The sequence below is a fragment of the Arvicola amphibius genome, chromosome 12 (assembly GCF_903992535.2).
Source record: "Arvicola amphibius chromosome 12, mArvAmp1.2, whole genome shotgun sequence".
Classification (NCBI taxonomy): domain Eukaryota; kingdom Metazoa; phylum Chordata; class Mammalia; order Rodentia; family Cricetidae; genus Arvicola; species Arvicola amphibius.
The window spans coordinates 96,654,104-96,681,447 of NC_052058.2; the positions used below are offsets into that span (position 1 = coordinate 96,654,104).

Below are 27,344 nucleotides of genomic sequence, written 5' to 3' on the forward strand. Positions count from 1 at the left end.
AATTATATGTAGAAAATTCTAGGATGAAGATATTTTATTAAAAAAATTGAAAATATAATGATATAACATTGCTCTATTATAGGTGTTTCCAATGTGTCCAAGAATTTGCTAAATCCAAACCAATATAAACAATAATTAGACAACTCATAATCAAGGTGTTACAAATAAAAGATTTAGAGAAAAATATTGAAGGCATCATCAGAGAAGACAACACTAATATAAGGGAACATAATTATGAGACTTGTCTACATTTTATCGGATACAGCATAAAACAGAGGAGAACAGAATGACAGAATTCAAACTGATTTGCCCTCATTGTCAAACTTCTTCAAGTTTGAGTTTTCTTAAAGGGGATGGATTACATAACCACATAGGAAACATGTATTTTAGTTGATCGAACTAGAGCAATGGGATTAGATCAGTGATTAATAATCTCTTGGTCAAGAATCATTGTTGACTAATCAGGAAGAAATATATGTATGATTCAAATATATGTATGATTCAAAATTCATAACAAGCTAGAATCACTAGTGAAGAAGAAGATACAGTTATTTACAGTCAGTGCCCTTGGCACTCCTATATCACATATGTATATATAGGAGTGCCAAAGGCAGAGTGTGTGTGTGTATATATATATATATATATATATATATATATATATATATATATATATCAGTAAATGTACACAATATTTCAATGAAAAAATAGGTTAAAAATATCTCATCCAACAACAAGATTTTCTTGATAGTTATAAGCCTTAGCCTTTAATTGCTAAGCAATCTTTAGTCCCAAAGCACATTTTGAGTGCTAAAGGACTGTTTACAAGCCTCAAATATAAATGGAGCAAAGAAGAGCTAAAGAGATGGCTCAGAGGCTAAGGGTGCTTGCTGCTCCTGCAGATGACCCCAGTTCAGTTGTAGGTACCCCTGTCAGGCTGCTGGGTATCTACCTGAAACTCCAGCTCCAGGGAATTCAGCAAACACTTTTATCCTCTGTAGGTACCTGTTCACTCATGGCCCCCATACAGACAAACAGGCATACACACATGCATATAAAGTGAATGTAAGTATAAAAAATAGATAAAGCAAAGAGTCCCCCATTTATCAATAAAGGATTTAAATTAGAAACATGTGGTATCATCAAATATTTGGAAAAGAAAAGAAAAAAGCTAAATTCAAGCATACTCCTGTCTGGGTGTGTGTTACAGAACATGCCTATAATCCAATACTTAGAACATGGCATCCGGAGCATCATAAGTTTGAGAACAGGTTCAGTTCATAGTACAACTTCATCTCCAAAGATAACAGGAAGGAAAATTGTAGATGTCTGCTGGGTTACAATATATAGCTCATCACTGTGTGCAAGTCACAGCCACGGAATTTAATATAGCCCATCACAGTGCATCCATAGTCCACAGCAGAGTGAATAAATGCACGCATACTGGCTTGCTTGCTTCTCCACTCAGTTCTATTTTTGCACTCTGGTACAGTTCAGGATCCCTTACCTAGGGAATGGTGTTCCTCACAGTGGGGGGTCTTCTCACATCAATTAACTTAAGACAGTCACGCACAAATATGCCTACGAGCCAACCCAATGTAAAAAATCAAAACAAAAACCAAAATCCCCTCCATTTAGAATCTTTTTCCAGATGATTCAAGGTTGTATTAGGTTAATAGCAAAAGTTGAAAATCACAGTGAGTAAATAGATGTTTACTGAATAATTAGACAAATGAATAGAAGGTATGATACAATCATTTGTTATTCAGTCTTTTAAAGGAGAGATAAATAGCAACATGGTCGAATCTGGATGGCATTATTGTAAATTAAATGAGTCAGGGGAAAATAATAACACTGAATGGAGGTTATAACTCAGTTAGCGGGTGCTTATTAGCACACCCTATTTTCATCCTCAGCTTTCCATAACCTGGGCATGGGGACATACCTCCACTCCCAGGTCGCTGGAGCCGGAGGCAGGAGGATTTGAATTTCAAGTTGGACTGGTGGCATAGCTCAACTGATAGAGTGCTTTCCTAGCTTACACAAATCCCTGAGGTCAGTGCTCAGAACCACATACACCAGATGTGGTGGCCGCAGGAATAAGTTCAAGGGCATACTCAACTGCATGGGAAATCAAAGCTAACCTGGAATACAGGAGAACATCTGAAATTATTAATGATGCTAAAAGAAAAACAAAAACAACAAAACGTTCAGAATCCAGTATGTCAATCTAGATGCAATTAAATTTTCCTCATAAATATATTTCCAAAACAAAAACAAAACAAAAAAAAACCTTAAACATACCAACTCTCAACTCTAGCAATGGAAATAGAACATGATACATGTTGAGTAATGGGTTTTGTCACAGAGATATAAGATTATTTTAAGACATCTAGATTCATAGAGTATGCCTATAATCCCAGCACTCAGGAGGCAGCGGTGAGAGAATCACAAGCTTAAGGTCAGTCTGTAAACCTCATGGAGTCTAAGGACCAGATCTAGCTATGAGAAGAAACATCACAAATTTTCAAATTAGGGGCTGATGAGACCATTTAGTAATTAAGTGTGTACAGTTTCTGCCGTGGTTGGATTTGATTCCCAGGACCCACTTGGCAGCTCAGAACTGCCTGAAACTCCAGCTCCTGGAAATCAGCCACCCTCTTGTCTCCATGGGCCTCCACTCAAGTGCACGTTTCCTCACACAGTGATAAATGCATTCACATGAGTTTGATGACAAGCAGTTCGGCCTCAGCTCTGAGTTCTGTGATCCCAGCCTGTCCATTGTCAGCACTTTGACACAGCCTACACCAACAGCTCCCTGACAACAAAGCCCCCAAGAATACAAAGAAGTTTAAAAAAAACTTAAAAAGGGAAACTCTTCATTTCCAGGTGATAATTTTGTGGAAATAAAACCCAAGAATCTATACAGATGCACACATGCACCCATAATTTAAAAATAATGCTTTTATATTTGAAATCTTCTTGAATTATTTAGAAGAAAAGAGAACATCAATAATAAAGCAAACAAAAAAATTTAGGTAATTGGTAAACAAGCATAAAGAATAGATTTTTAAAATCTGGTCATAAATTTTCTTTATGTTTAACTTATTTTCAAAATAGAGAATTCAGAAAATGAAATAAAATACATAGAATATTCTAATAATATTAAGATGGAGGTAAGCTAATATAAGATAAATATTTAAATATTAAATGTGTAAGGGCAAATTTAAATATTTCAGCATTTAGTGCCACAGGATTATAAAAGACATTTTAAATGCTAAACAAATGTTCTTGAATTGAAAGACTTAATATTGTTTTAAAAATGAGTTCTATTCCAATTTCAACATAGTCAAGTTAAAGTTTCTTCGGTCCCACAATCCCAGCCCCTTTTAGAAAGGTTTTTATGTATTCTTTGCTGACCTTACCATGTAGTGGAGGAAGACCCTGAACTTTTGATCCTCTTGCTGAATGTTGGGTGACAGGTTGCACCACCACACCCAGATTCTCTCAGATTTGTTTTCCACAAAATAAAAGCCTGTTTACAATTTTATTATTGTGACCAGCAAGGTGTCTAGAGGGTAAGGGTATCTGCTATCAAACTTGGAGACCTAAGTATAGTTTCCCAGGTTCTGTATATGGTGGAAGGAGAAACACACACACACACACACACACACACACACTCCCTTCACCTCTCTTATTCACATGCTAAATATAAAAAATGTAAAATAAATTTACTGAGAAGCTAATATATATATATATGTATATATATATATATATATATATATATAATTCAAAATAATCCTACAGAAAAAGAAAGTTAGATGTATTTGTACAACCTGATTGCAAAAATATCTAGAAATTTATGGAGTCTTTGATGGGAGGTGAGGGGCAGAGAGAGACAAATTATCAGTTGAATTGCATGTTCTACAGAAAATGTACCATCATTTATGGTATCAGTGATACCTACTCTGTGGTATCAAATCGGAAGGGACTATTTACAGCTACTTCATAGTAATGCCCTAACTTTAATTTGAGGCCAACTACAACTCTAAATCCAAAGGGTGATAATGTCAACTTTCCAGAAGAAAGTGTGGACTACAACTTAGAGTGTGGTTTATGGATAGGTATTATTTAAATCTGGTTTTGTCATGGAATATCTTGTTTTCTCCATTCATGGTGACTGCAAGTTTTGCTGGGTATAGTAGTCAGAACTTGCATCCATGGTCTCTTGGTGTCTGCAGCACATCTGTGCAGGACCTTTGGCTTTTATGGTTAGGTTGTGGTTTAAATCTGAAATATTCCTGTGGGCTCAGGTATCTGAACTCTTTGTCCCCACTTGGTGGCACTGTTTGCGAAGGGTGTGAAATTTTTAGTAAGTGGAGGATTTATAGGCCAACTCCATTTCCTGTTTATTCTCTGACTCCTGAGTGTGCACTAAATGTGACCAGTCTGTGCCCTACTCCTGCCCCCATACCTTGTCAGCCACAATAAATTATATCCCTCAGACTGTAATCTGTAATGAACTATTTCTTAAGTTAAATTCCTTCTTGTCAGGAATTTGAGCATAACAGCAGGAGAAATAATACAATTCTACTACACTGAATAAGCCAAATAATAACCAATCACAGAAAAAAATACATAGAGATTCGTCAAAATCAAACTCTTCAGGAACTATTATGTAAATGGCTAACAAAACCATGAATGATAAAACTGTTTTTTGAAATGCATCTTACACAAATAAATACCACAGTCAAACCAATGTACCAGTACAAAAACAAACAAACAACTGACCTTATTTGGTATTAGAGAAATGTAGATTAGGAACCTACTGAGATAATAGTACATACTTGGAGAATGACTAAATTAAAGCAGCAAAACAAAGACAGAAAGATTTTGTGGATAAAGATGTAAAACATTAAGATTTGTGTTCTTTGCAGGTCAAAGTGAAAATTATTCAATTCGATTAAGATATATTTTGAAGATCAACTGAGATTAGACAAAACTATAAATAGACTATTTTTAGTACAGTATACCTACATTTATGCCTGTTTAGTCATTTGACTATTACTTACTTGCACAAAAGTAAAATCATACGTTTACTAAAGGATTTGTAGGGAAAATAAAACATCAGCAAAATTTTATTCACAATAACAGAGATTGCATGTAAGAAACAGTCCATTAACTGGGAATGGATTAAAACATGAGTCATATTTATTGATTTTGTGTAATTCCACCTAGCAATTTAAAAAAGGATTAGTCATATGGGTTGGGGAGATAGCCCTGTGGGTAAAGTGCTTGCTATGCCCACATGAGGACGTGAGTTCTATTCTCTACAAGTCACATACGGCTGGATTCAGCTGTGGGCACCTGTAACATCTTTCTCCTGTGGCAGTTCACAGGCCAGGTAGTCTGGCATAGGCAGCAGCAAACGAGAGTCCTATCTTAAACAAGATGGAAGGCAAAGACTGATACCTGGCATTGTTCTTTGACTTTCTAACATGTGCCAGGGCATATCCACACCTAAAGTCATACACACAGGAGTGAACACACAGACACATTGAGAGAGAGAGAGAGAGAGAGAGAGAGAGAGATCATTTTAAAATAATTTCTTTTCTAATATCAGAAATAGAATGCTTGTACAATTCTAAAAACAAAACAATAACATAAGAATAAACATCAAAAATGTGGCATGAAAGAAACCTCACACCAACAAGTGATACATGGTTTAATTCTCTGACTTTCTATAACCAAACAAACTAATCTGTAGGGGAAAGATGAGAAGAATGACTTTTTGGAACCACTGCAGAAGTTTGTAGAAATGGAAGAACCTGGGGCTCCTTATCTTGATTATACATGAATATATCAAATTGTCAAAACTCATGAAGTTAAGCACTCCTGATCTGTACATTCCACTTCGTGTGAACATTCTGGAAACACATTTCCTAAATGGATTTTCAAGAGAAGAATTAAAGAGGCAGCAATTTGTCAAAGACTAATTTAAGTGTGGGGATTGGATAGTTGAAGCTATCGTCATGTATTGGATGTCAGTGATGCTCTTCATGTTACATTGTATCTTTTTAACATCATTCCAGCCATTAAGCTCCATCTGTTTATGTTATTAATTGACCAGGACTTCCTGGTGTACTTGAGAAACTGTTCTAGATGGGTTGTTACTCAAAGGAAAGCCTCGTTGTTTTAAACTCCTGGATAGAGGTGTTGGTGTTCTTTAGTAACATGGATTGCCTGGTATGTGAGAGGTGAAACCAGCTTAACCAGAGACTCCTGTTACCTCTTTTATACAAGGATAATCAAAGTATTTTTACTATGTGATCACAAGGAGAAGTTAAAATGCCACACATCATGTTTGTCGGTGCATTTATTTAAAATTTTAGAGACTGGTAATTTTATGTTATGTCTGAGCTTAAAAAGTTTCATTTTCCACAAATTTAAATTATATGACAAATGATGGCAATGAGAGTTTAGCTCTGATTGGAGTCTTAAGAAAACTGGGAGGATATGGATGAGCAGCTGTTATCAGAATTCTTTATCTTTCTAGGTAGAAAGAATGACTGTTACTTCCGTGCCCACTGAGAATTAGAAAATCATTTCTTTAGATATTTCCGATGAGTGCATCGAGCCATTGGTAGTGAACCACTGAAAAACCACACTTGAAAACATAAAGTGATTGGGGCTGTAATTTTGTTTGAATGGATACGAGTACTTGTTGCTCTTTCTGAAGACCAGAGTTCAATTCCCAGCACCCATGTTAAAAGACTCACAACTGCATATAAGGCAAGCTTGAAGGATCTGAATATTTCTTTTAACTCTGAGGACAATGTTTTTAACTCTGAGACAATGAGGACAATGTCTGAGAACTCATGTGTATATTCCTCCACACAGATAAAACATATACACATACTTAATAATAAGTTAAAAGAGATGGATCAATTATACAGTATGTAATAATCTATTTAGAATGAACAAGTAATATAAAACTATGAAAATAGCATGAGCAATTTGAAGTGATCCCTTCTTCATGTAGGTAAGAACCATGCATAATGCATTTAGTTGTTTTTAGTTTGACCACCTTTTTGAACATATATTTGTGTCTTTCAACAAACACAGCTTCATGTAATGATAAAAAGACATTATTTCTAAAATATTTTATCTACTTGAGGTTAATTGGTCAAATTTGGCTCTTGCAATGATCTTGGCTGTGACCCTTTGCTAGCTATTTCAAAGGAAAATCAAATTTGGCATGTCCTAGGTTTGATATTTTTCTCTAACACTGAATGACTACTAATGAAGAAAAAGGGATATGACTAAAAGTGATTTTAAAAGAATTTCTTTTTTGAATTTTATCGCTGGCTGTTTGCCCAGTTCTGCTGGAGACTAAATTTTGTTTCCAGATGATACCTACAGGTGAGAAAAACAGGGTCTGGTGGCTCACAGAATTCTGAAGGGTGTAAGAAAACAAACTGGAGAGGGACTTTGCTCCTCTACTACCCAGGTGATGTGTTCCTGGGAGCCGCCCTCACCAAAATGCTGCGTCTCTGCTTTTCATCCAGTTCAAATCAGTATTGCCAATGGGATGGATCTCTGGAAATATTTCTCGAGTTCATGGGAGGGAAGGGTCTGAAGAGAAGAGTGTAAGAAAAGTTACATGAATGGATGTTCATATTGGTCTTAGATGCTTCATGAGTCAATTGTTCTGTTTCAGAAATATGAGATGACGTCCGACACCTGGCTCTCTAAACAGGTACAGTATAAGTGGCCTGTGTCCCTGTTCACCTGCTCACCACTGCAAATATTTTCCTCACATGTTAGTTATATAACCTTCTCTAAAATGTTATCTCATGAGTCTAGGAAGATGGTACATAGATTAGAATAGTTCTCATTGCAAATATTTCTACAATCCATGTAAATGCCATGTAGATGAGGTAGCCTATCTATAAGGAAGACAGAGATAAAGAATCCCTAGAGCAAACTGTCTAATGAGACTAGTCCAAGGAAGAGCTTGCAATGGATTTGACTGAGAGACTGCCACAATGACAAGTGTCCAAGAGTCATGAGGATGACTCCCTACATAAACCTCAGCCCTTGACATGTTCATATATGCAGCAGCATTTACCTACAGCACATGTTCTTCTACACACATGTGTATGTATATATACCACAAATAAGTACATACATGTGTGGACACAGAAAAATGGAATAGACAAAGACAAGTTTTTCAATGATAAGATTTTAACCCTTTGGTTGAGTTTTAAGAAGTGATTCCTTTTCTTTATTTGTGATGCCAGATGTGGTATTCCATGTATTTCTAAAGCTGATGGGGGGGGGCCCTCTAGCTCAAGGCCAACCTGGACTACATGGCACATTGAAAAATAGCCTAGGCTCCATAACCACTTACAAAAAACAAAAAGTTTTTTACAAACATTTAATATATACCTTCTATCACTTCCACCGCTTCACCTTGAAAATTCAGAAGGAAATACAGATAGTTGACACAGTATAATTGACTTCTTTTCACCAGTAACTCCTCACTGGTTTCACAAAGGGCAGTGTGAGCTGGTTGGGTTGGCTTGGGTTTGTTTTTTCTTTCCGTGTTATTCTTGTAAATTGTTTTAAATGACAGATACATCTTGGTTTTTTGTTTCTACCAGTTACAAAGCACCAAGTTCAGCTTTTATATCTCCTAATCTATTAAGGCGACCATGAAGACCCTTTTGTAAAGAGAGAGTATATTTCTTGTCCATCTAGTCCTTTATTTTCATTAATAATTGTCCATCTAGCTATTGACAAGATCTTCTTAAGACTCTTTGCTGCCTTCACCAGTGTATCTAATTCATCATTGCACTTTAAAAGTTTGCATTCCTGTCATTTGATCTTCATCAGCTCACAGACATTGTCTAGGTCCTGACTGTGGGTACCACATTCCCTCTTAAGTTGGTAGACACCCAACCTTTCATTCTCTTGCCAATCTCTTTGCCTATGGATTTGCTGAATGGCTGCTGTGAAGTACACTCTTGGATGTCACTGTCAACCTCACCTTTCCTTTCCTTCCCAGAACTCAAATGACTTTGTGTGTTCCTTCTGGCCTTTGCAGCATAACCTACACCCTTGAATGATCCACAACAGTTAAAATTGAAAGTCACCCCAGTTCTACAACATGCAATCCTAAATATCTTCTTCTCCATCCTATTATCATTACTCTCAAGTATAGAGGGTGTTCACATGCCCCTTTCTTTGGAAACTAAATTCTCTCAAATGCTTTTGGTCCATAGCATATCTAGATTATAACCTTCATCATAAATCACTTATTAATGTAACCTCCTGCTCAAACCCTAACCATATCACATCTTCCAATACAATTATTTTAAAATCTTTGTGTAATAAGGTCTACTATCCCTCTGGCAAGATAAGACAACAGAAAAGATGTTTTCTATTGCTACACATTGAAATGTACACCCTCTGCAGTATTCAGCACAAGAACACTGCTGTCCATATTTATTGCCTGGAAAAGAGAAAGTAGAAAGACTATTGATAGATTCATGCTCTCACTTGCTTGAAATAGATTCCAGGTAGCTATACACACAGCTGTACACATGGAGAGAGAAGAAGATTCTATTGTGTCCTGTATATGCATATGTGTATTAATATAATTTTACCTTGTTATTATGCAAGATAAAATGTAAATAAAAATTTGAATTTATAACCAACAATGCTTTTATTCAGTTTAATTAGTCACTAAAAGTAGTCATTAGAAATTAAAAAACCTGATGGATATCAGTATTTCTGAATTGCTCTCTTTTACATATATTATTCTATAATTTTTTTAGATCCATAAAAATTCATAATAGTTTAACAGGCATGGCTATATCAAATCCAGATTCATGAATGCTTAATAGAAGTCATTTCTTAACAACAACACACCCATTTATCAATTATTCAGTAAGAAAATGCATGTGGTGGTCTGTCAGAGTTGATTTTTTTTCCTTCAGCAGAACTATGGAAATCTTACTGAATTTTTAGAATTTCATGAAATAGAAGAGCTGAGTGTGGTGATGAGTGGAAACACATTTCTGTGACAAATTAGGACTTTAGCAGCAGCACACAGTCACTTTCAGGATAGTTGAAAGAACGTAAGAAATGAAAGTGGTTGTCCTAACTTCCAAGGGCCTAAAGATGGATGGTAAGTGTGTAACACATCTGAAAGTTTACACGGTTGAGTTCAGGTCCAGTGTTGTGTTTCCCAGAAGCACTATTGTGAAGGATGTTCCATATGTGAAGACAGAGAGGGAAGTGCATGGTGAACCCAGTCATGTGTTCTGTTTTTGTTATGGGTTAAGTCACGTGATCTTTCTCAACTTTTACCTATATGTTACTTCTGAGATTTCCACTTATTCCATACATTATCATATCTTTTCATGAATATCCACAAAGTGAACAATGAAAATTGCCATTGCTGTTAACAGTGTCTATTCCAGGTGCTGGGGATGTATCACTCAAGACTGTAATGCACGAGTCACACAACTATAAACAGATGCACACGTGTGCAGTGCATGTAGTGAGTGGTGTTACGTGGTGCAAGAAAGAAAATTAAATGAAAAAAGCTGTTGGGAGCAGAAGGTGATAATCACTAAAGCAGCTACAACACAGAGACATAGGAGGCAGTGCTAGACATGGATAAGTAAAGAATGAAGGCCATGGTGAAGGAGGGAGCACACTCAGGCCCAGGGAGAGTAAAAGAGAGAGGAGAAGTTCACAGTAGCAATGTGAGGACTTTTTCAAGACCAGGAGGACACTTCAAACAGGGTCACAGAATGGTTTGATTGTTAGAGCATGCATTGCTCTTGCAGAAGAACTGAGTTTGGATCCCTGCACCCACTTGGGTGACTCACAACTGACTGTAACTCCAGCTCTAGGGGTCTCCACAGAAACTGTCACATAGGCATATAAGTATCATTTAAAATAGTGAAACTTTAAAATGTTTAAATCTTACATTGGAAACCGTATCACATATAGAATCATTCTTTAATTAGGCAGAAAGAAATATGATGCTTTATCAGATGTCAGTTTTCTTAGTGTATCGTTTGTGCATATATATATATATGCACACACTAATAAATATATATATATATATACACTAAGAAATATATATAATATTTCGTGAAGAGATACACACACACACAAACACATGCACCATACAAAACACTATATGTGTCTTTGTGGATGATTAATGTAATGATTTTCAAAGCCTTAATAATTGTATACATGTATGTCGCTGTAATTTAATTAAAAATTCACCTGAGGTTCACAGCTGGGAATGAGCATTTTGGCAGTGTGTGTGAGGAGAAATGAACATTAATGGCAGGGGATTTCGAGTAAATAATCTTCTGTAATTCCCTAACTTGTAGCATTCTATTTTTTATATTTTCAGCAAATATTGTGTGCACTATCAGAAATGAATCTCCTGGTAGTAAAGTTGCTCAGTAAAAGATTTTACAAACATCCTTCTTAAAAACTTTTTATGCTTTAAAAATATTTTGATAATCTGGTATGTTTAATTTGTTTACTCTTTTCTTGCGTTTAAGAGATAAATTACTGAGTGTAAACTCAGGTCAAGGTATAATATTTCTTGTCTGTATTTATGGACATAGGTATCTAGTCTACTTTTTAATCATTTTCATTCCCCCATGAATGAAACTTCCCTATTCTTTCCACTTTTGATATTAATGCATATATGACATCAATTTCACTTTTTAAAAAATTCTAGATGCCATGCCTTTTATTTTTAAACATCTTTTCTATTTCCCAAACTAATTCAGAATCAAACAGCAGCTTATGTTTGATGCTGAGTAGAAAGTGCCCCTGTCTAAGTTCTGAGATTCTTCATGCTCTTCACCATTACAGAATGAGGAGCCTGTGTTTTCCAGAGATGGAAGCAAGTTCTTCATGACTGTTCCTGTCAAACAAGGTGGCCGAGGAGAATTCCACCACATAGCTATGTTCCTGGTCCAGGTAGGTTCTGGGATCTTTCTTTGGTATAGTTTTATTGTCCGTGAAGGCTCCATGCTCTTTCCTTTTATTTGACTTTGTGTGTGCTGGTGTGTGTGCTGGTGCACACATGACCAGTTGCTCACCTGTGGAAGACAAAAGCTAAGCTCTAGTGCCAGTTTTCTCCTTTCACTTTCTTTGCAGCATGGTCTCTTAATTTAAATTCTGCTTCTGCTAGGCCTGCTGGTGCATGCGCTTGCAAAGGCTCTCCTGTCTCTACCTCCCATCTCACCACAGGAGTGATGGGGTTGCAGGTGCTTGTTACCCAGTCTGACTTTTACATGGGCTCTGGAGTTTGAAACTCATGTCCTCATGAAGATGTGATGAGAGCTGTATCAACTATGCCATCTTCCCAGACCCAAAGGTTCAATTCTTGTGCCTTTCAGAGCCTAGAGTGAGTGCCATGAAGCTAAGCACATGGGGATCACACATATTTTGGGAAGGTGATACCAACACACATCACAAATATATTCAAGCTGCATCACCACAATGTCAATAAAATTTAGTCAGCAGTATGTACTGTGAATTGAGAGCCTTGACATACAGTATTTATTTATTTATTTATTTATTTATTATTTATTTATTTAGACAATATCTCATATAGATCAGGGGCTCCTTGGCCTTACTCTATGATAGATGATGATCTTTGACTCCACCACCAGATGCCAGGAGTATAGACATATGCCACCATCTCAGTCTATGCAGTTCTGGGGATCAAACCCAAGATGTACGTATGTTAAACAAGTTTTTCTGCCAACTGAGCTATAGCTCTGGGACACAGAATTTTGCCATTGCTGTTAACAGTGTCTATTCCAGAATTTTGTTCTTGTCATTGTGAGACAAGGTCTCACTATGTAGCTCTGAGTGTCTTAGAACTCACTATGTAGACCAGGGTATTCTCAATTTGAATATTCAAAGCCAAGGAGATCCCCATCAAATCAAATAATGCAAAAAATAGTGCATATATACTAGAAAATCAACACTGATTTTAAAATATAAAATAATATTTTTAATGTGTTCTCAATGATGCAGAAGCCAAGAAGAAAGAAAAGTTATTCCTTCAAAATCTCAAAAGAATTTTAAAAGTTTAAATTATTTTAAAAATCAGAAAGTTTATTAATAGCTGATTTAAATATGTCAAGATTAATGAGCCAATTTAAATATAATTTTCAATAATGAACATTCAGGAGGAAACAAGCATCTTTGGAAGTAAAATAAACATCCTACTCACACAGACAGAGCTTTATAATGACAAATAATTGTGAGTAAATTGAAATATTATGAGAACTTCTCAAGCATGTAGCCAAAAGTATCTTATTTTTATGAAATTTAAATATAAATGTGGCATAAAATCCCTCACAAACTTGGTTTATTTAAGTTCTCAGATCCTTCATCTCTTGTGATATTCTGAAGCTGATGCAACCTTAATAAAGCTCACTGGAGCATCCAAAGACATCGAAGGGGGCCTGCATGGGAAAAGACATGGGTCAGCAGTAGAGGGAGGAGACAAGAGAGTGAGGTGGAAGTGAATGGAACCAAATATGTGATGTATGTGACTGAAAATGTCACAATGAAACCCCTGATGTATAATTAACATATACCAACAAAACATGGAGAAGTTGCGATTATCTATGTACATATTTGATTCTAGAAATTTTTACTTTGGAATCACAAAATTTGGTGTCAGAACAACAGTGTTACCTAGGGTTTGCATTATTAATCAATCTCTACAAATGTGATGTTAATTTTAATCAAGGCCTAAATAAAAAAAATTAGGACATGTGTAATTTCTACAGCGAAGAGGAAGACTGATTTTCTTAGTATGCTATTAAGGTAGAAAAGTGGACGATTTAATTATATACTTGTGAGTAATGCAATTGCATTTAGTTCTAAATAAATACATGTATTTGTATATTAATAAATTTCCAAGGTTTTCTGTGTCAAACTATTGGATTATTAGAACAGGCAGGTAAGATTTTAAGATAATATTTTCAGTTTCTATATCAAAAATGGAACATTAGAAAATACATTTATTTATATTTTTCTAAGTTTTATCTAGTGATCATTAGATATTATTAGGGAAGTATTTTGTCCAACAAATTGCACTTTATAAATATTATAAATAATCAGGAAATTTTACAGAATCTTTATTATTAAGAGTTATCTTATTATTTATGTGTATGAGTTTGTCTGTGTGTCTATTTTGTGTGTGTGTGTTTGTGTGTGTGTGTGGGTTTATGCCCTTAGAAGCCTGTGGGAATGTCAGATCCTCTAGAGGTAGAATTATGGAAGTAAGCTGATTTTGAGCCACCTGGCATGGGTGCTGGGATTCAAACAGAGGCTCTCTGGAAGAGCAGCATGTCTTCTTAACAACCAAGCTACTTCTGTAGTCTTCTTTGAATTGTTAAAACCACATACTCTTAAATTTAGCTACCATTTTAACACTCAAGATGGTCCCATTGCTAAAGCAACTGATATGCAGGCAAGAGGACCTAACTTTGGATTCATGGTACCTAAAAGCATGGGCAGAGACATCTGTCATCTTTGGGGGATGGAAACATTTGGATCGCCATAACTTACTGGCCACTCAATCTAGCCAGCTCAGGAGCACTATGTTCAGGGAGAAATCCTGTCTCAAAAGACAAGGAAGAGCTAAATATTGGGAGATACCCATGTCAACCTCTGGCCTACACACAAAAACAGACAAATATATGCATGTACATGTATACCCTCACCAAAGAAAATCTTTATAAATGAATTGGAGAGTGAAGACTAGAAAAATACATACAATATATGATGATATGCATGGTTGCAAATGAAGTCAGTTTACTTAACTGATTTAGAAAGGAGACAGTATCTAGTACTGTGCTGGGCAGATGGTGTCCTCCATTTTAACTTTCACATTTAGTTAAGAGTTTCTCTTTAATATTTTTTTTGAAATTTTTTCTTTATTCTTGTGATTTTTATCTCTTTATAAAATGGAATATGATTATGATTCCTACATTCCCTCATTCTCTCCATGGCCTCTTTAATACATCCCTTTCCAACTTCATGCTTTGTTGTTGTTGTATTATAACCACTAATTCTAGTTAGTGCTGCACATAGACACCTAGGAGGGCAACTGATGGAGCAAGGGAAACATACCAGTGGCCACATTCTCAAAAACAAAAGAATGATTCTCCTCCAGAAGCCATCTGCTGCCAGGAGCGCATTAGTAAGGAAAGGACCAAGAGTTTCTCTTGAAGTCTTGAAAAGAATTTCATATTCTCCCTGAAGCAGCCTGGTGTACAGTCTCATTCATTATTCCTGCAAGGTCCACAGCAACTTCCTGGAGCAGCTGTGTTGACTCTGCTCATCTTTCATACAGAGTGTGAAAAAATGTCATTGAGGTAGCAAACTTCCCTCCATTCTGGGTGCCATTAAGGGCATTTATAATTTCATCTCTGAGAAAAGAACAAGACCGTGGTATTGTCTGTAAAATTCCTGTGGGTAGACTCAAATTAATAAATTTTTAGGGAGTCATAAATTGGTGTTTAGGAGGAAACATTTTATAGTTCATAAATATGCCCAGAACTCACACACATGTATAAACACACACAGGTGCAGTCTCACACACACATGCACACATATATACCAAATTAAGAGACATAGCTTGAAACTTCTTATTTTAATTACTAACAGCTATTAAACTGTACATGTATAGTCAGCATATTTTCAAAAAATAACACCTGATTAAATTAATGAGAGAATAAATAATTGTGTTGCAGTACTGCATTCCTATTATTATTTTTTATCTATTTGTGCATTTATTTCCAGTTCCTTTACATAAAAATAAGAACCTTTTCTTTAAAGATTTCAATTAATGTAATATAGGTTTGCAACATTTAAAGAGTGATACATGGTTTTTCAGATTTCCTCTAATGGAATTATTAATATTTTGCATTTATCATATTCTGAAATGTAATTTTAATATAACTGTAGCATTCACTCAAGCCGACTGGTTATACTTTCTCTAAATGATCCATTTTCATCATTAAAGTGATTCTACTCATTGTTGATAGATTCTCAGATAAGAAGCCCTATTCATAAACAATTTTATTTTCAATTGCCCCAAAAGAATTCATTTCTAAATGTTCAAACATCCCTAAGGGTATTAGTCAGAGTTCTCTACAGGAAAACAATTGATGAAATAAGTGCATATGAGAAGAGGAATTGTAAGATTGTCTTAAATGATATAGTGGGAAAGGCCAACAATGGCTGTGTCATACTGGAAAGGTATAGTCCAGCAGTTTCTCAGTCCATATGACTGGATGTCTCAGCAGTATGAATAGGCCCTGAAAACCTGAGGAATTGCTGGAGAGTCACCTTCACTGTATATTTAATGCCTAAAATGTTGATTCTATCATCTGCAAAGAGAGGCAACAACAAAAGGCTAGATGAACTTACCGCAAGTGATGAAAGCAAAAGCATCCCTTCTTTCGTGGCCTTTCCTTTGGACCACCACAGTGAAGTGCTGCCCATATTTAGGGTGGATATTTCCACTTCCAATAATCTGATCAAAATATCTGTCACAGGAATGATCAGATTATTGCCTTCTGGTCAATTTCAGATCCAATAATCTTGACAACACAAAATGTATACCACCCCATTTCACCAAGTAAGTCACAGGCATATGTAATGTGTTTGTTTTGGTTTCCTATATAATGACAAGGGGCTCTTCAAAACAAAACAGCATCATTTATAACCAAAAAGAAGTGGGCATTGCATTAATGACCTCTCACCAGGCACTGTTGCCTTGCATCATCTTCCTGGCCTTCCATTGGGCAGTAATCCACTGCTTGTACAGAATCCTGGTCATGACCAACCCTGGCAACATGGTGACCTGCATCAGAACATCTGCCATTTTCATCCCTTGGGCTCAGTTGTGCCTGGTAGCCTCTTGACTCACTCGGGGCAATTTCACTTGTTTGAAGTGGTTCCTGAATGAGACAAGTAAATCTTTGCAAACATTTTGCTCACTTTCACAAGTCTAGATAAAAACAAAGGGTAAACTACCCAAGTGCTCTAAAACTCTCTTCTGTTCAGAGTATAAGGGCTGTGCTCATGAGCTTTGCTGGATTTTTTTCACATTTATCCCTTCTCAAGGTAATTCAATAAGGAGAAGTAATTCTTGTATTTTTCTTAGTCTCCTATTAAATATGATAATAATTTTCCATAAAATACACCATTACATTATGATATTCTCTCTCGTTTTACCTCTTTCACCTTTGCTGTGTCTAAGCACAAGTGCATGTGTGGAAGGCAGGTGTCAACCTTGAGTGTCATTCCTCAAGTACTATCTACCTCAATATTTGAAAAATGGAGAGCTCAATAAAAATCAATAAAATAAAAAAAGAAAACAATCTCTCACAATTCACCAAAGAGAGTAGTCTTGTTTGGACCATAAGCCCCAGGGATCTGCTTGACAGCGTACACACCCCAATGGCCAGTGACTGTTGTTTTTCCCGGTCTCTCTCATGTAGAATCAATCTCGGGTTTTCATGCTTTCACAGCATGCAATTTGCAGAGTGTTTTATCTCCTTGCCTTCATCATGATATTTAAAATTTGTATTTGAAATATGTGCTTTTTCATAATGGCAAATAATTATTAAAATAATTCTTATTAGCATTTAGTATGCAAAGTATGTTTATATTACCAACTATTTATTCAATGTTTCAGTGAGACCATATGCATAGTACACATTCACTTGTATTTTGGATTATTATTTAATATGTGTAAACTGCAATTTTTGCACCCAAAGTAAAATACTTGTATATCCTTATATACATGTTTCCAAATTGCTTTCATTAGGAATGTGTGAAAGCAGAATAGTGACCATTGCCTTGTGTTCCGTATAACCGATTAAAAGAATACATGAAAACACTATTTGGAGTATAGAGAGACAACACAGGCTTAAGAACACATACTCCACAATCACCTGAGTTAGGAACCAGCACCCAGAAATGCCTATCCCTCTAGTTCATAGAGTAGCGGGGAGAGTCGTGGTAGAGACATTGTGGCTTCCAGCCCAGCCATAATAAATGCCGTAGCTTCAAAAGTTTCAACAGAGACTCTGCCTCCATGGAATAGGAGATGAAGATGGTAAGAGGACACCCAGTGACCTCTGTGGCTTCCATCCATGGGCATAGGCAGGTGAACCTTCGCATACATTTACACATACAACGACATAGACACAGGAACATAAATGTTTGATCTTATGAACAAGGAGTATCTATTTGTTGTCATATGTGAACGTGTTCCTCTGAGCAGTCATTGGTACATGACCCATCTACTAGTCATTCTTCTCATTGCTCTGACAAAATGCCCCACAAAAGTAACATTTATTTTTCTCACAGTTTAAAAATATAGTCCATGATGATGGAAAGGCAGAGTGGCAGGAACTTGATGTGGCTAGTCTCATAGAATCCATAGTCAGGAAGTAGAGAGAGATGAGGGCTGGTTTCAGCTCACTTCCTCTGCCGTAGTCAGTACAGGACTCTGGATCATGGAATGGAGTTGCCCACGTTTAGGGCACATGTTCATTACTCAGCTAACCTAACCTTGAGGCTCCCTTATGGGCATGCCCAGAAGAGTGTCTCCTAGGTTATTTCAAGTCATGTTATGTTGAGAGTCGAGATTAAACCTTACAACACCCTTCCCACTCAGAGAAAGGTGAACAGTGTTTCAAGACTGTCATCTTTCCAAACTGTGTTAAGCACAAAAATTGTTTAATGTTGTATCTGCCCACTTTGTCTATACAACAACAAGAAGTTTCACATATTAGAGTTGATGATTCCGCTCAGAACCATTTAAGTCACCTTAGTCATTGTAAGTAGTGTAGAGAATAGCATGCTCACAAAACAATCCTATCTCCTAATCAACCTAATAAAAGTTTTTCATTAAATTTCACTACTCTATCTGATTAGAACATTGTCTGAAAACAATGGGTTCATTTTCTGTGATGAATAGACAGTAAATTAAAGCATACTATTTTTAAGCAGTACAGTATTTCCCTTATTTAGAAACCATAGACTTTAGGCAGAACTTAATATCAGATATTTGAATAAACAGCGAGTTATTGGGTGACAAATACAGGCGTTGCTAAATATGCCAACATGCCTCCAGTTTTTGAATAGAAATGCATAATTCATATTTTACTTTTTTGCATGAGATAAAATCATCACCAATTCAGCATGTGTGTGTGTCTGATGTCTAGTCTCCAATACAGCCACTCTATTCTGGATTTCCAGCCCTCTTTGGAGAATGATGAAGTCATATGATTGTTTGCTGTTTTATTCTGAGTTCTGAGTTTAGAGTTGAGGAGTTGAACGCAAAGTACATTGCTCTGCTGAAGCCTCTTTCAGAACTACACCCAGATTTAAATCTACACTTCTCATTTCTAGTCTGCCAAGTTTATATAGAAGAGATGATGGATTCACCAGAAGATATTATTTCTGTGTAATAAATATTTGTATTCTTTGCTACATTGTTAAATTTCCATTTCTTCACCTGAGAGAGGGTTCAACTGGAAAAGCTACTTGTAACCAAGCCTGATATCATGAATTTAATTATGGGGGCTCACATGGTGGAAGAGACACATGACTCCCACAGACTGTCCTCTAACCATCACATATATGCCATGATGTATACACACACACACACACACACACACACACACATACACACACACACAAATGCAAATAAAAACATTAATCAATCATCAGTGTTAAAAATGTAAATTTACTTTCTTTGACTTGATGTTTCCTGAAAGTGTTTGCACTACTACCCTAAGTTCAGACACTCCTTGTGTAAATTAATCAAGTTTTCACATTTAATTTTATGTGCTTTATAATAATCTAATACATTCTGAGTGGTTTGGAATGAGTTACTTGGAGACCATACAATAGTTAACGTGTTTACTATTATGTAATATGCTGTTTAATGTAAGTCATAGGAAAATGAGCGAGGCACTTAGTAAAAAATATAGGTTCATGTTTTCCCTAGAGGTTATTTATCATGTTAGAAATACATAACTGGAAGTGATGGATATTCCAAATAAAATTAGAAAGTCATGAACTTCCAATAATGTGTCCAACAATAGATTTTCCATAGTTTAAATAGTGTATCTTTGTTGCAGTAATATTTTAGTTCTCTGAGACACTGTCTTATATTTAGCTCATTCTACTTTGTACTTACATAGCACAGCCTGGTTTGAGCTCCTGATTTCCCTGTTCAGCCCCTAAATCTGGGTCTATAGGTGTGTACCACCATAGCTGACTTTAAATGTGTAATATCTGGGACCAAACACATCTGTGAAGTGAATACTGCATGACTATATTTTTTTGCACACTGTATCCAAGGCTTTCTGAAAGGGTTTGAGTTTTATTCATAGGGAACTGAAGTAGTCCACGTACATATCAAAATTTCCTGGGAAACGAACAAAACAATCAACTCAGAAATCTGTGAACCAAAGGTCTTTCAAAATAGTCACAAGTACAGTATGGTGTTTTAAGTGATTTTTCATCTTGAAATTGACATTATAGATGAACTAAAATACTGATGCCATAGAACTCTGTTCTTGGAACAATAAAAGCAGATCCTGAAAGCAGGTAGGTAAGGGTAGCTGCATGGTTGTTTAGGATTCCAAGATGGTCTTCGGAACCATCTGGCTAAAACCTTACAGATTTTCTGTTGTCCTTACATTTGTACCTTTGGTCTACAAAGACTTAAATCATAGTATTACCTCAGATAGTTCATAAAGAAATATATATGTATGTATACACACACACACACACACACACACACATATATATAAAATGTTGATAGTGATAGCCAGAAGGGCAGAGAATTTGTAAGAACAAGATTCCATCCATTTGTTCATTTGTTTTTTTTTTTTTTTCTTTCATTGAGGAACGTTCTGGTTATGTGACCCAGGCTTACTGTGTAGTCAAGCTATCAGAGAGTTCCAAGTCCTCCTGCCCCAGTCTTCTGAGCTGAGAGATTGTAGGCATGCACCTACATAGTGGGCAGGAATAGGTCATTTAGGAAGATGGAAATGAAGAAGACTAAGACTGTTTTGAAGAAAGATTTGTTGCTATGACAACAGAGTGGCATCTAGACTATGTGCTTACTTTCTGCTTCAAATAGAATTGACAGTAATATGTGGTAAGAAAATTTTCCCAATGATACACCTATATTCTGAACATAGTTACATCAAAGATGCCTTCGGAAGAATATCCCTCAGGTAGTAATATTCTCTCAGGGCAATGCTATAGATCTGGGAGTTAATAACGGCAATTACAACTTTTTAAAAACCAAATTTCTTATTTTATAATTTCTTGTCCTAGACATGTAATAAAACACTGCAAATTTCTAATTGTATCATTTATTTGTGTTCTACATATCATTTGCTTGTAAACTCTTTGATATATGAACAACATAAATGCATTTTATTTCCAAACTTGACATTAATTTTTCACTGTTTGTTTGTGTCTATATATAACCCCTTTAGGGATCATGTATCAGATATTTACATGACTATTCAAAACAGTAGCAAAATTGTGGCTATATAGTAGCAATGAGATACTTTTATAATTGGGATCACCACAACATGAAGAACTGTTTTAAAAGGTCACAGCATCAAAGGATGGTTGAAACCACAACCCTAGATGAAAGCTATGGTCAGCTAGTCATTACTAAGAGAGGGTGAATCCATTTTTTCCAGAGAGACCCCCTGCTAGGTTATCCGATGTCAAGTGGTCAATATTAAACATACGTGCAAATGAACGATATTAAGTCAACTCAGTGAATTCATTAATGTATACAAACATGCCTTTACTAATAAATATGTATAAATATATCTGCATATGTGTGTGTGAGACAGACAAAAATAATTAAAGAAAAGTTAATACTTTGAAAGATCATTGGGGGTACATCGGAGTTGAAGGTGAGAAAAATGGGAAGAATTAATGTAAATGCAGTATTCATATATGAAATTCTCAAAAATGTTAATGTAATTTTTATTATTGGGATTAGATAATATCAGAACACCTTCCCAGAAAGATGCATGCCAGTACACTTAGAGTACACATACCCTCCTGTGTCCATCTTGCTTTCAAATGATTCATCAAGTAAAGGAAAAAAATAACAATGTATTTAAACATTGTACTTGGTGAATTAACTTTTTATTTAACTTTCTCAACCTTTGTATATTTTTCAATAAATAGAAAGTATAGTACCATCTGATAAAAAACAAAGAATAAGGAAAAATAAGTGTTAAGGAGAAAACATGAAAATGAGGTGCCAGGGAAGCTCATGTTGCCAGTGGAATCTAAATTAGGACAGATGTTAGAAAAGCAATGCCAGTCATGCATGTTGACACATTCCTGTAATCCACCACTCCAGACTCCAGAGCCCGAGTCACACGTAGTGCCACATGCCTGTGATCCAGCAATCAGGAGGCTGAGGCAAAGCGCAAAGTGATCTCCAGTCTCAAAAACAAACACAAGCAAGAAAGCCACCACAGGTGAAGAGCACATGTGTGTCCTATGACTAAGAGCCCCAGCCTCAGGTGATTCCTCAGTCACCTGCCTCTGAAAACATAAGGAAGTTTGATTTTAAGAACCAAAATGTGGGAACCATAAATAGAGTCTGTGGATGAACAACTTCTGGCGTTTTGTCGCACAGCGAGTTGACCTTGGCTGACTAAAATTTGGCTACTTCAAAGCTAAGAAACCTTTGCAAAGAAATGGTATTTGTCTGTATTAGCCTGATCAGATCAATGTGTGCTGGACTGAGATGGCATGTGAGCATGTGCAATTACACAGAAAAGAAGAGAAAAATGTTTGCGGAAGCATACAGCCTTGTCCTGGTTTTGGTATTATATAACTTACCAAATGTTACAGTAGTACGCTCATAAGGAAGGGCAAGAATAAATGGTATTGCTGGGTTGCAGCAAGGTTTCTTCTGAAACTTTAGCTACCATGCTGCTGCACAACTGCCCAGCTGCCCCCTCTGTCTGTAGAAGTCACAGTGGAGCCAAGTGCTTCCCTCAGGATAACTCGCAGTTGCATGGCTACCTGGCACTTCCTGAATTGTTTACCTATGTGTCAGGGAGAAAGGCACTGTCTTGCCGTAGTCTTTTTATTAGAACATGTGTGAGTCCTTGATTTTGATATAGGAAACTGAATGTTAGTTGAGAAAGAATTAGATGAAGCAAAGGCTGCCAGTATGGTTTTTTGTTTACCACCGAGACACTGTTTAAGTAAAAATGAGAAATCAATATTTTCAATTTTATTTTTTGCAGAGCAAAAATGAGCAAATTACAGTGCGGCATCTGACATCAGGAAACTGGGAAGTGATACGGATCTTGGCCTATGATGAAACGACTCAAAAAATGTGATTGTTTTTGCTTCTCTACATGGCTTTGTATTCTCTACATCAGCATTGTCAAGTGTAATCTTTTCTATTATAAGAGAATAATTTTCTTACCAAAGCTCTTGTTCAAATAAGCTACTCATGTAACAGTGACCCTCTCTTTGAAAGCATTTTTTTTTTTTTTTTTTTTTTGGTGCAGGACAGCAGACTGTTCTTGCAAAGGACCCAGGTTCAGTTCCCAGCACCCACATTGGGAAACTCTCAAACTGCTCATAATTCCTGCTCCAGGGGAACCTGCCATCCTTTGCTGGCTTCTGCCTCCTCCACTTGCATGCACATATGAACAGAAATACAGATATACGTAAATACAAATAAATCTTAAAACTGTTATCTTTGCTTCATTCACAGACACTGTACACAGACCCAGTCCTATCACATACTCTTCAGACTTTGGGAAAGATTATGAAGTAGAATGAGTATTTTACAAAACAAGACACATACATTTCCCTGTTGGAATAAATTCCCATGACTGAATAACAAAACAGTTCTTGCCTGTCTTTTAGATGGGTTAGAAAATTCAAGTGAAAAACTAAGGTTGACAAAAATAAATATACCTCTAATGTTATTGCTATTTTTCCCCAAACAGTTACTTTCTGAGCACAGAGTTTTCTCCCCGAGGGAGGCAGCTGTACAGGTAGGTGGTGTGAACTCTTTTTCTTTAGGTTGACTTTTCAGAGGCCATGAACACAAGACAACAGAGGTGTGGGGAAAGCTCAGCTCATTTTCAATATGGCAAGGGAACAACCAGCCTCCCACATGACACCCTCAAACTCTTGGTCTTGTCTCTTGGGCTCAGACCTTAGCAGGTGTAGGGAGCTACAGATGGGTTAGGATTTTTTTGTCTTGCTGTTTACATTTGTGGGGTTTTTGTTTGTTTTGTTTTGTTGATGACAAAAAAAGACAAAGCTCTCACTTCAGAGAGAATAAAAAACAGATTATTCTGTAACCAGATGTAAGTACCATGACATGGGAACATAGATTTAGGTCACCTCAAATACTGTGTTCCAGCTGGGTACCAGTGTCACAGAGTTTTATAGTAATATGGCATAGAAAATCATGAATTAAAATACTTTTCAAGTATATTGGTGGGAACTTCAGGTAGACAACTTAGAGTAAGCCTTCCAAATCTGTGCAATATGTTCAATATGTTCAGGTTCTTTCTTGGAAATTTAGTTCATACCAAAACACTTCAAGGAAGACATTGAAAACCTGAATTAATTTTTAATATGATCAATCTCTGCAAGAAAGAACCTTATACTCTTACTCTGGTCCTTTGGGTGTGACCATCTGGAAGCCTGGGAGATCGTGCCCAGACTGGAGATTCCTATGTCACTTCTTCTTTTTTATTTTTCCACTTTTATAGTTTCATGGTACTCTGTGTGCATGTGTGTGTGTGTGTGTGTGTGTGTGTATCTATGTGTGTGTTTCTTTTCTTAATTTAAGACATTTATATATTTTCCTAGCAGTCTTTTCTTCTGCTCTTTCTCATGTTGAGTTTTCTGTACATCAATCAATATGACATTAATATAATTTATTCCTGTATAACATAATAGCATGATGGAAGGGACTTTTAATACAAATTCAAGCAAGCAATAACTTATTTCTATCTTTTTTTTTTCTTATTTTTTTTTTTCCGGAGAAGGTAGCCTTACTGAGTCTAGAATATTCTTGACTTAAACAAAATGAAGCAATACATACGTGAATATTCACATCAGCCCAGCAGCCCCAAATGTGAAACTAAATCCATCAAGGTCTTATGCGCTCAGCCATTCAGCATTAAAATGTCCCCTCATTCTTCCAGCTCTCAGCAGGACCTACAAGAATGACTTTTTATTTGGGGCAGGCAAAAGGTCTATTATTTTCAGATTCTACATGCACTTTCTAATTTCCATTTCACACACCTATTTTAAACATGTCAAGGCTGCTGTGGTTATTCTCAGTGGAAATTCACTCTGTTTGAAGAAGTTTCACCTCTCCTTCTTACCAAGTCACCTAGCTTTCTTTTGAGGGTAAAAATGTATGTGAAGTATATAAGGGGATAGAGTGCTCACTAAAAGCATGGGAATTGGAGTTTGGATTTCCAACTATGCAAAATCTGGTTAGAGGAAAATCCAGCATTTGAGAGGGGAAGACATTGGGCCCCCAGAACAAGCCAGCTTGCTAGACTAGCCAAATAGACAAGCTCTTAGTTCAGAGAGAGACTGTGTCCAATTAAATAGAGTTGGAGAACACTTGAGGGAGTAATTCACATCAACCTTTAGCCACCACAAAAAATGGATATGCACAGGAACACACACCCTGGAGAATGGTACCCCTCACTTTCACAGTGGGTCTTTTCACATCAATTAATCCCTCAAAGACATGTTCATAGAACAGTCATATCCATATAATTCATCATTATGACTCTAGAATGTGAATTTGGCAGTAAAAACTAACCATCACAACTATGAACAATGTTTTAGAGATATAGAAATACTTGATCATATTTTATTCTTTTCATTAAAGAAACACAAAAAGAAAAGTCTGTTGGAGACAAACCTTGGTCAAGGTCCTTGGATGAACATACTTGAGGCTATTTGCTCTGATTAGTCTAAATGTGACTTGAAGCATATCAACTCTTTAGATCTGTGTGGTTACTTGCATGATGACTGGGTCTATGCAGTCAATGGTTCATGACCTGACTAGTGCAGTGGACTGGCCTATAAAGAGAATATCGTGCTAATAAATGTCCTCCTACATGACTCATTAAGTACCAGTTGACTTGACAGTAAGATGTAGTTTGACCCAGAAAACTCAATCATGCTTGATTTAATGTATGAAAGAGTGAGAACAGTTACCAAACCCAGTGTTTATATTTTTGTCTAAAAGTATTGTATTTTTTTTCTTTCAGGAATGTCATAAACTGAGTAGTGTAAAGGGTGGCTGGGGAGACAACGGGTAAAATGCTTGCTGAACAAGCATGAGGATCTGAGTTCTGATCCCTAACCCTCATGTAAAAAGTAGTGGTGTATGTCTATAATACTGGATAAATGAAAACACAGGAGGATCCCTGGAGCTTGTGAGTCAGCTAGTATAGCTGAAATGGCCAGCTTTGGGTTCTGTGAGAGATGCTGTTTCAAAAAACTAAATTGGTGAGAAATAATGGGTGACACCCAACATCAGCATTTGGGCCCTGCACTTGACACACAGGAGAGTGTTCCTGAAGACACATGCATATCACACATATATACACACTAAATATATAAGTACTAAATACCAAGGGGAATCTCTAGAGAGTGTGGATGTGAAAACTTTATGGAAGAGGAAAGAGAAAGGCTTTAAATGTTAGTGTTACCACTGATAAGGTATATGCAACTCAGAACCTTGCTCATTCTCTTTGGAATAATGGTTCAACATCATTGTAGATGTATTTATCATAACTGAATTTCTCCCTAAAAATTGTTTAAATAGAAAAATTCATGACCGTAGTTCAAATACATTTATATGATTATCTCACAAGTGATCGAAGGGTGAATTTTTATGTTCCTAGTATGTCTGTGGATTGTGATGCTCTCACAGCATTTCAAGTATAAAGTTGTAGCTCTGAGGGCTAGAAATAACACTAAACCTGGGTTCCTTCTCCCACCCTTGTGTCCATTCTAATACATTTTCTTTTTTCCCCACTAATACCTTTTCTTTTTTCCCCAGCATTGTCATACAGTATACATCAATGTTAACATGCTTATTCACACATGCAAGTGTGTGTCTGAAACATACTAAAATGTGGATGAGAACACTTTGTTCAAATAAGCTTTTTGATGTTTTTGTTTAG

At 36.3% G+C, this 27,344-nt stretch overlaps 1 protein-coding gene across 1 annotated transcript in view; it reads left to right on the forward strand.

Annotated features, from left to right (window-relative positions):
* Positions 1-27,344, forward strand: part of Dpp10 (dipeptidyl peptidase like 10) — a 717,576-nt gene that overhangs the window by 646,620 nt on the left and 43,612 nt on the right. The window contains exons 12-15 of the mRNA XM_038349339.1: positions 7,718-7,756; positions 11,914-12,021; positions 23,403-23,494; positions 24,120-24,167. Of these exons, the coding sequence (XP_038205267.1) occupies positions 7,718-7,756; positions 11,914-12,021; positions 23,403-23,494; positions 24,120-24,167 (287 nt within the window). The remainder of the gene's footprint in view (positions 1-7,717; positions 7,757-11,913; positions 12,022-23,402; positions 23,495-24,119; positions 24,168-27,344) is intronic.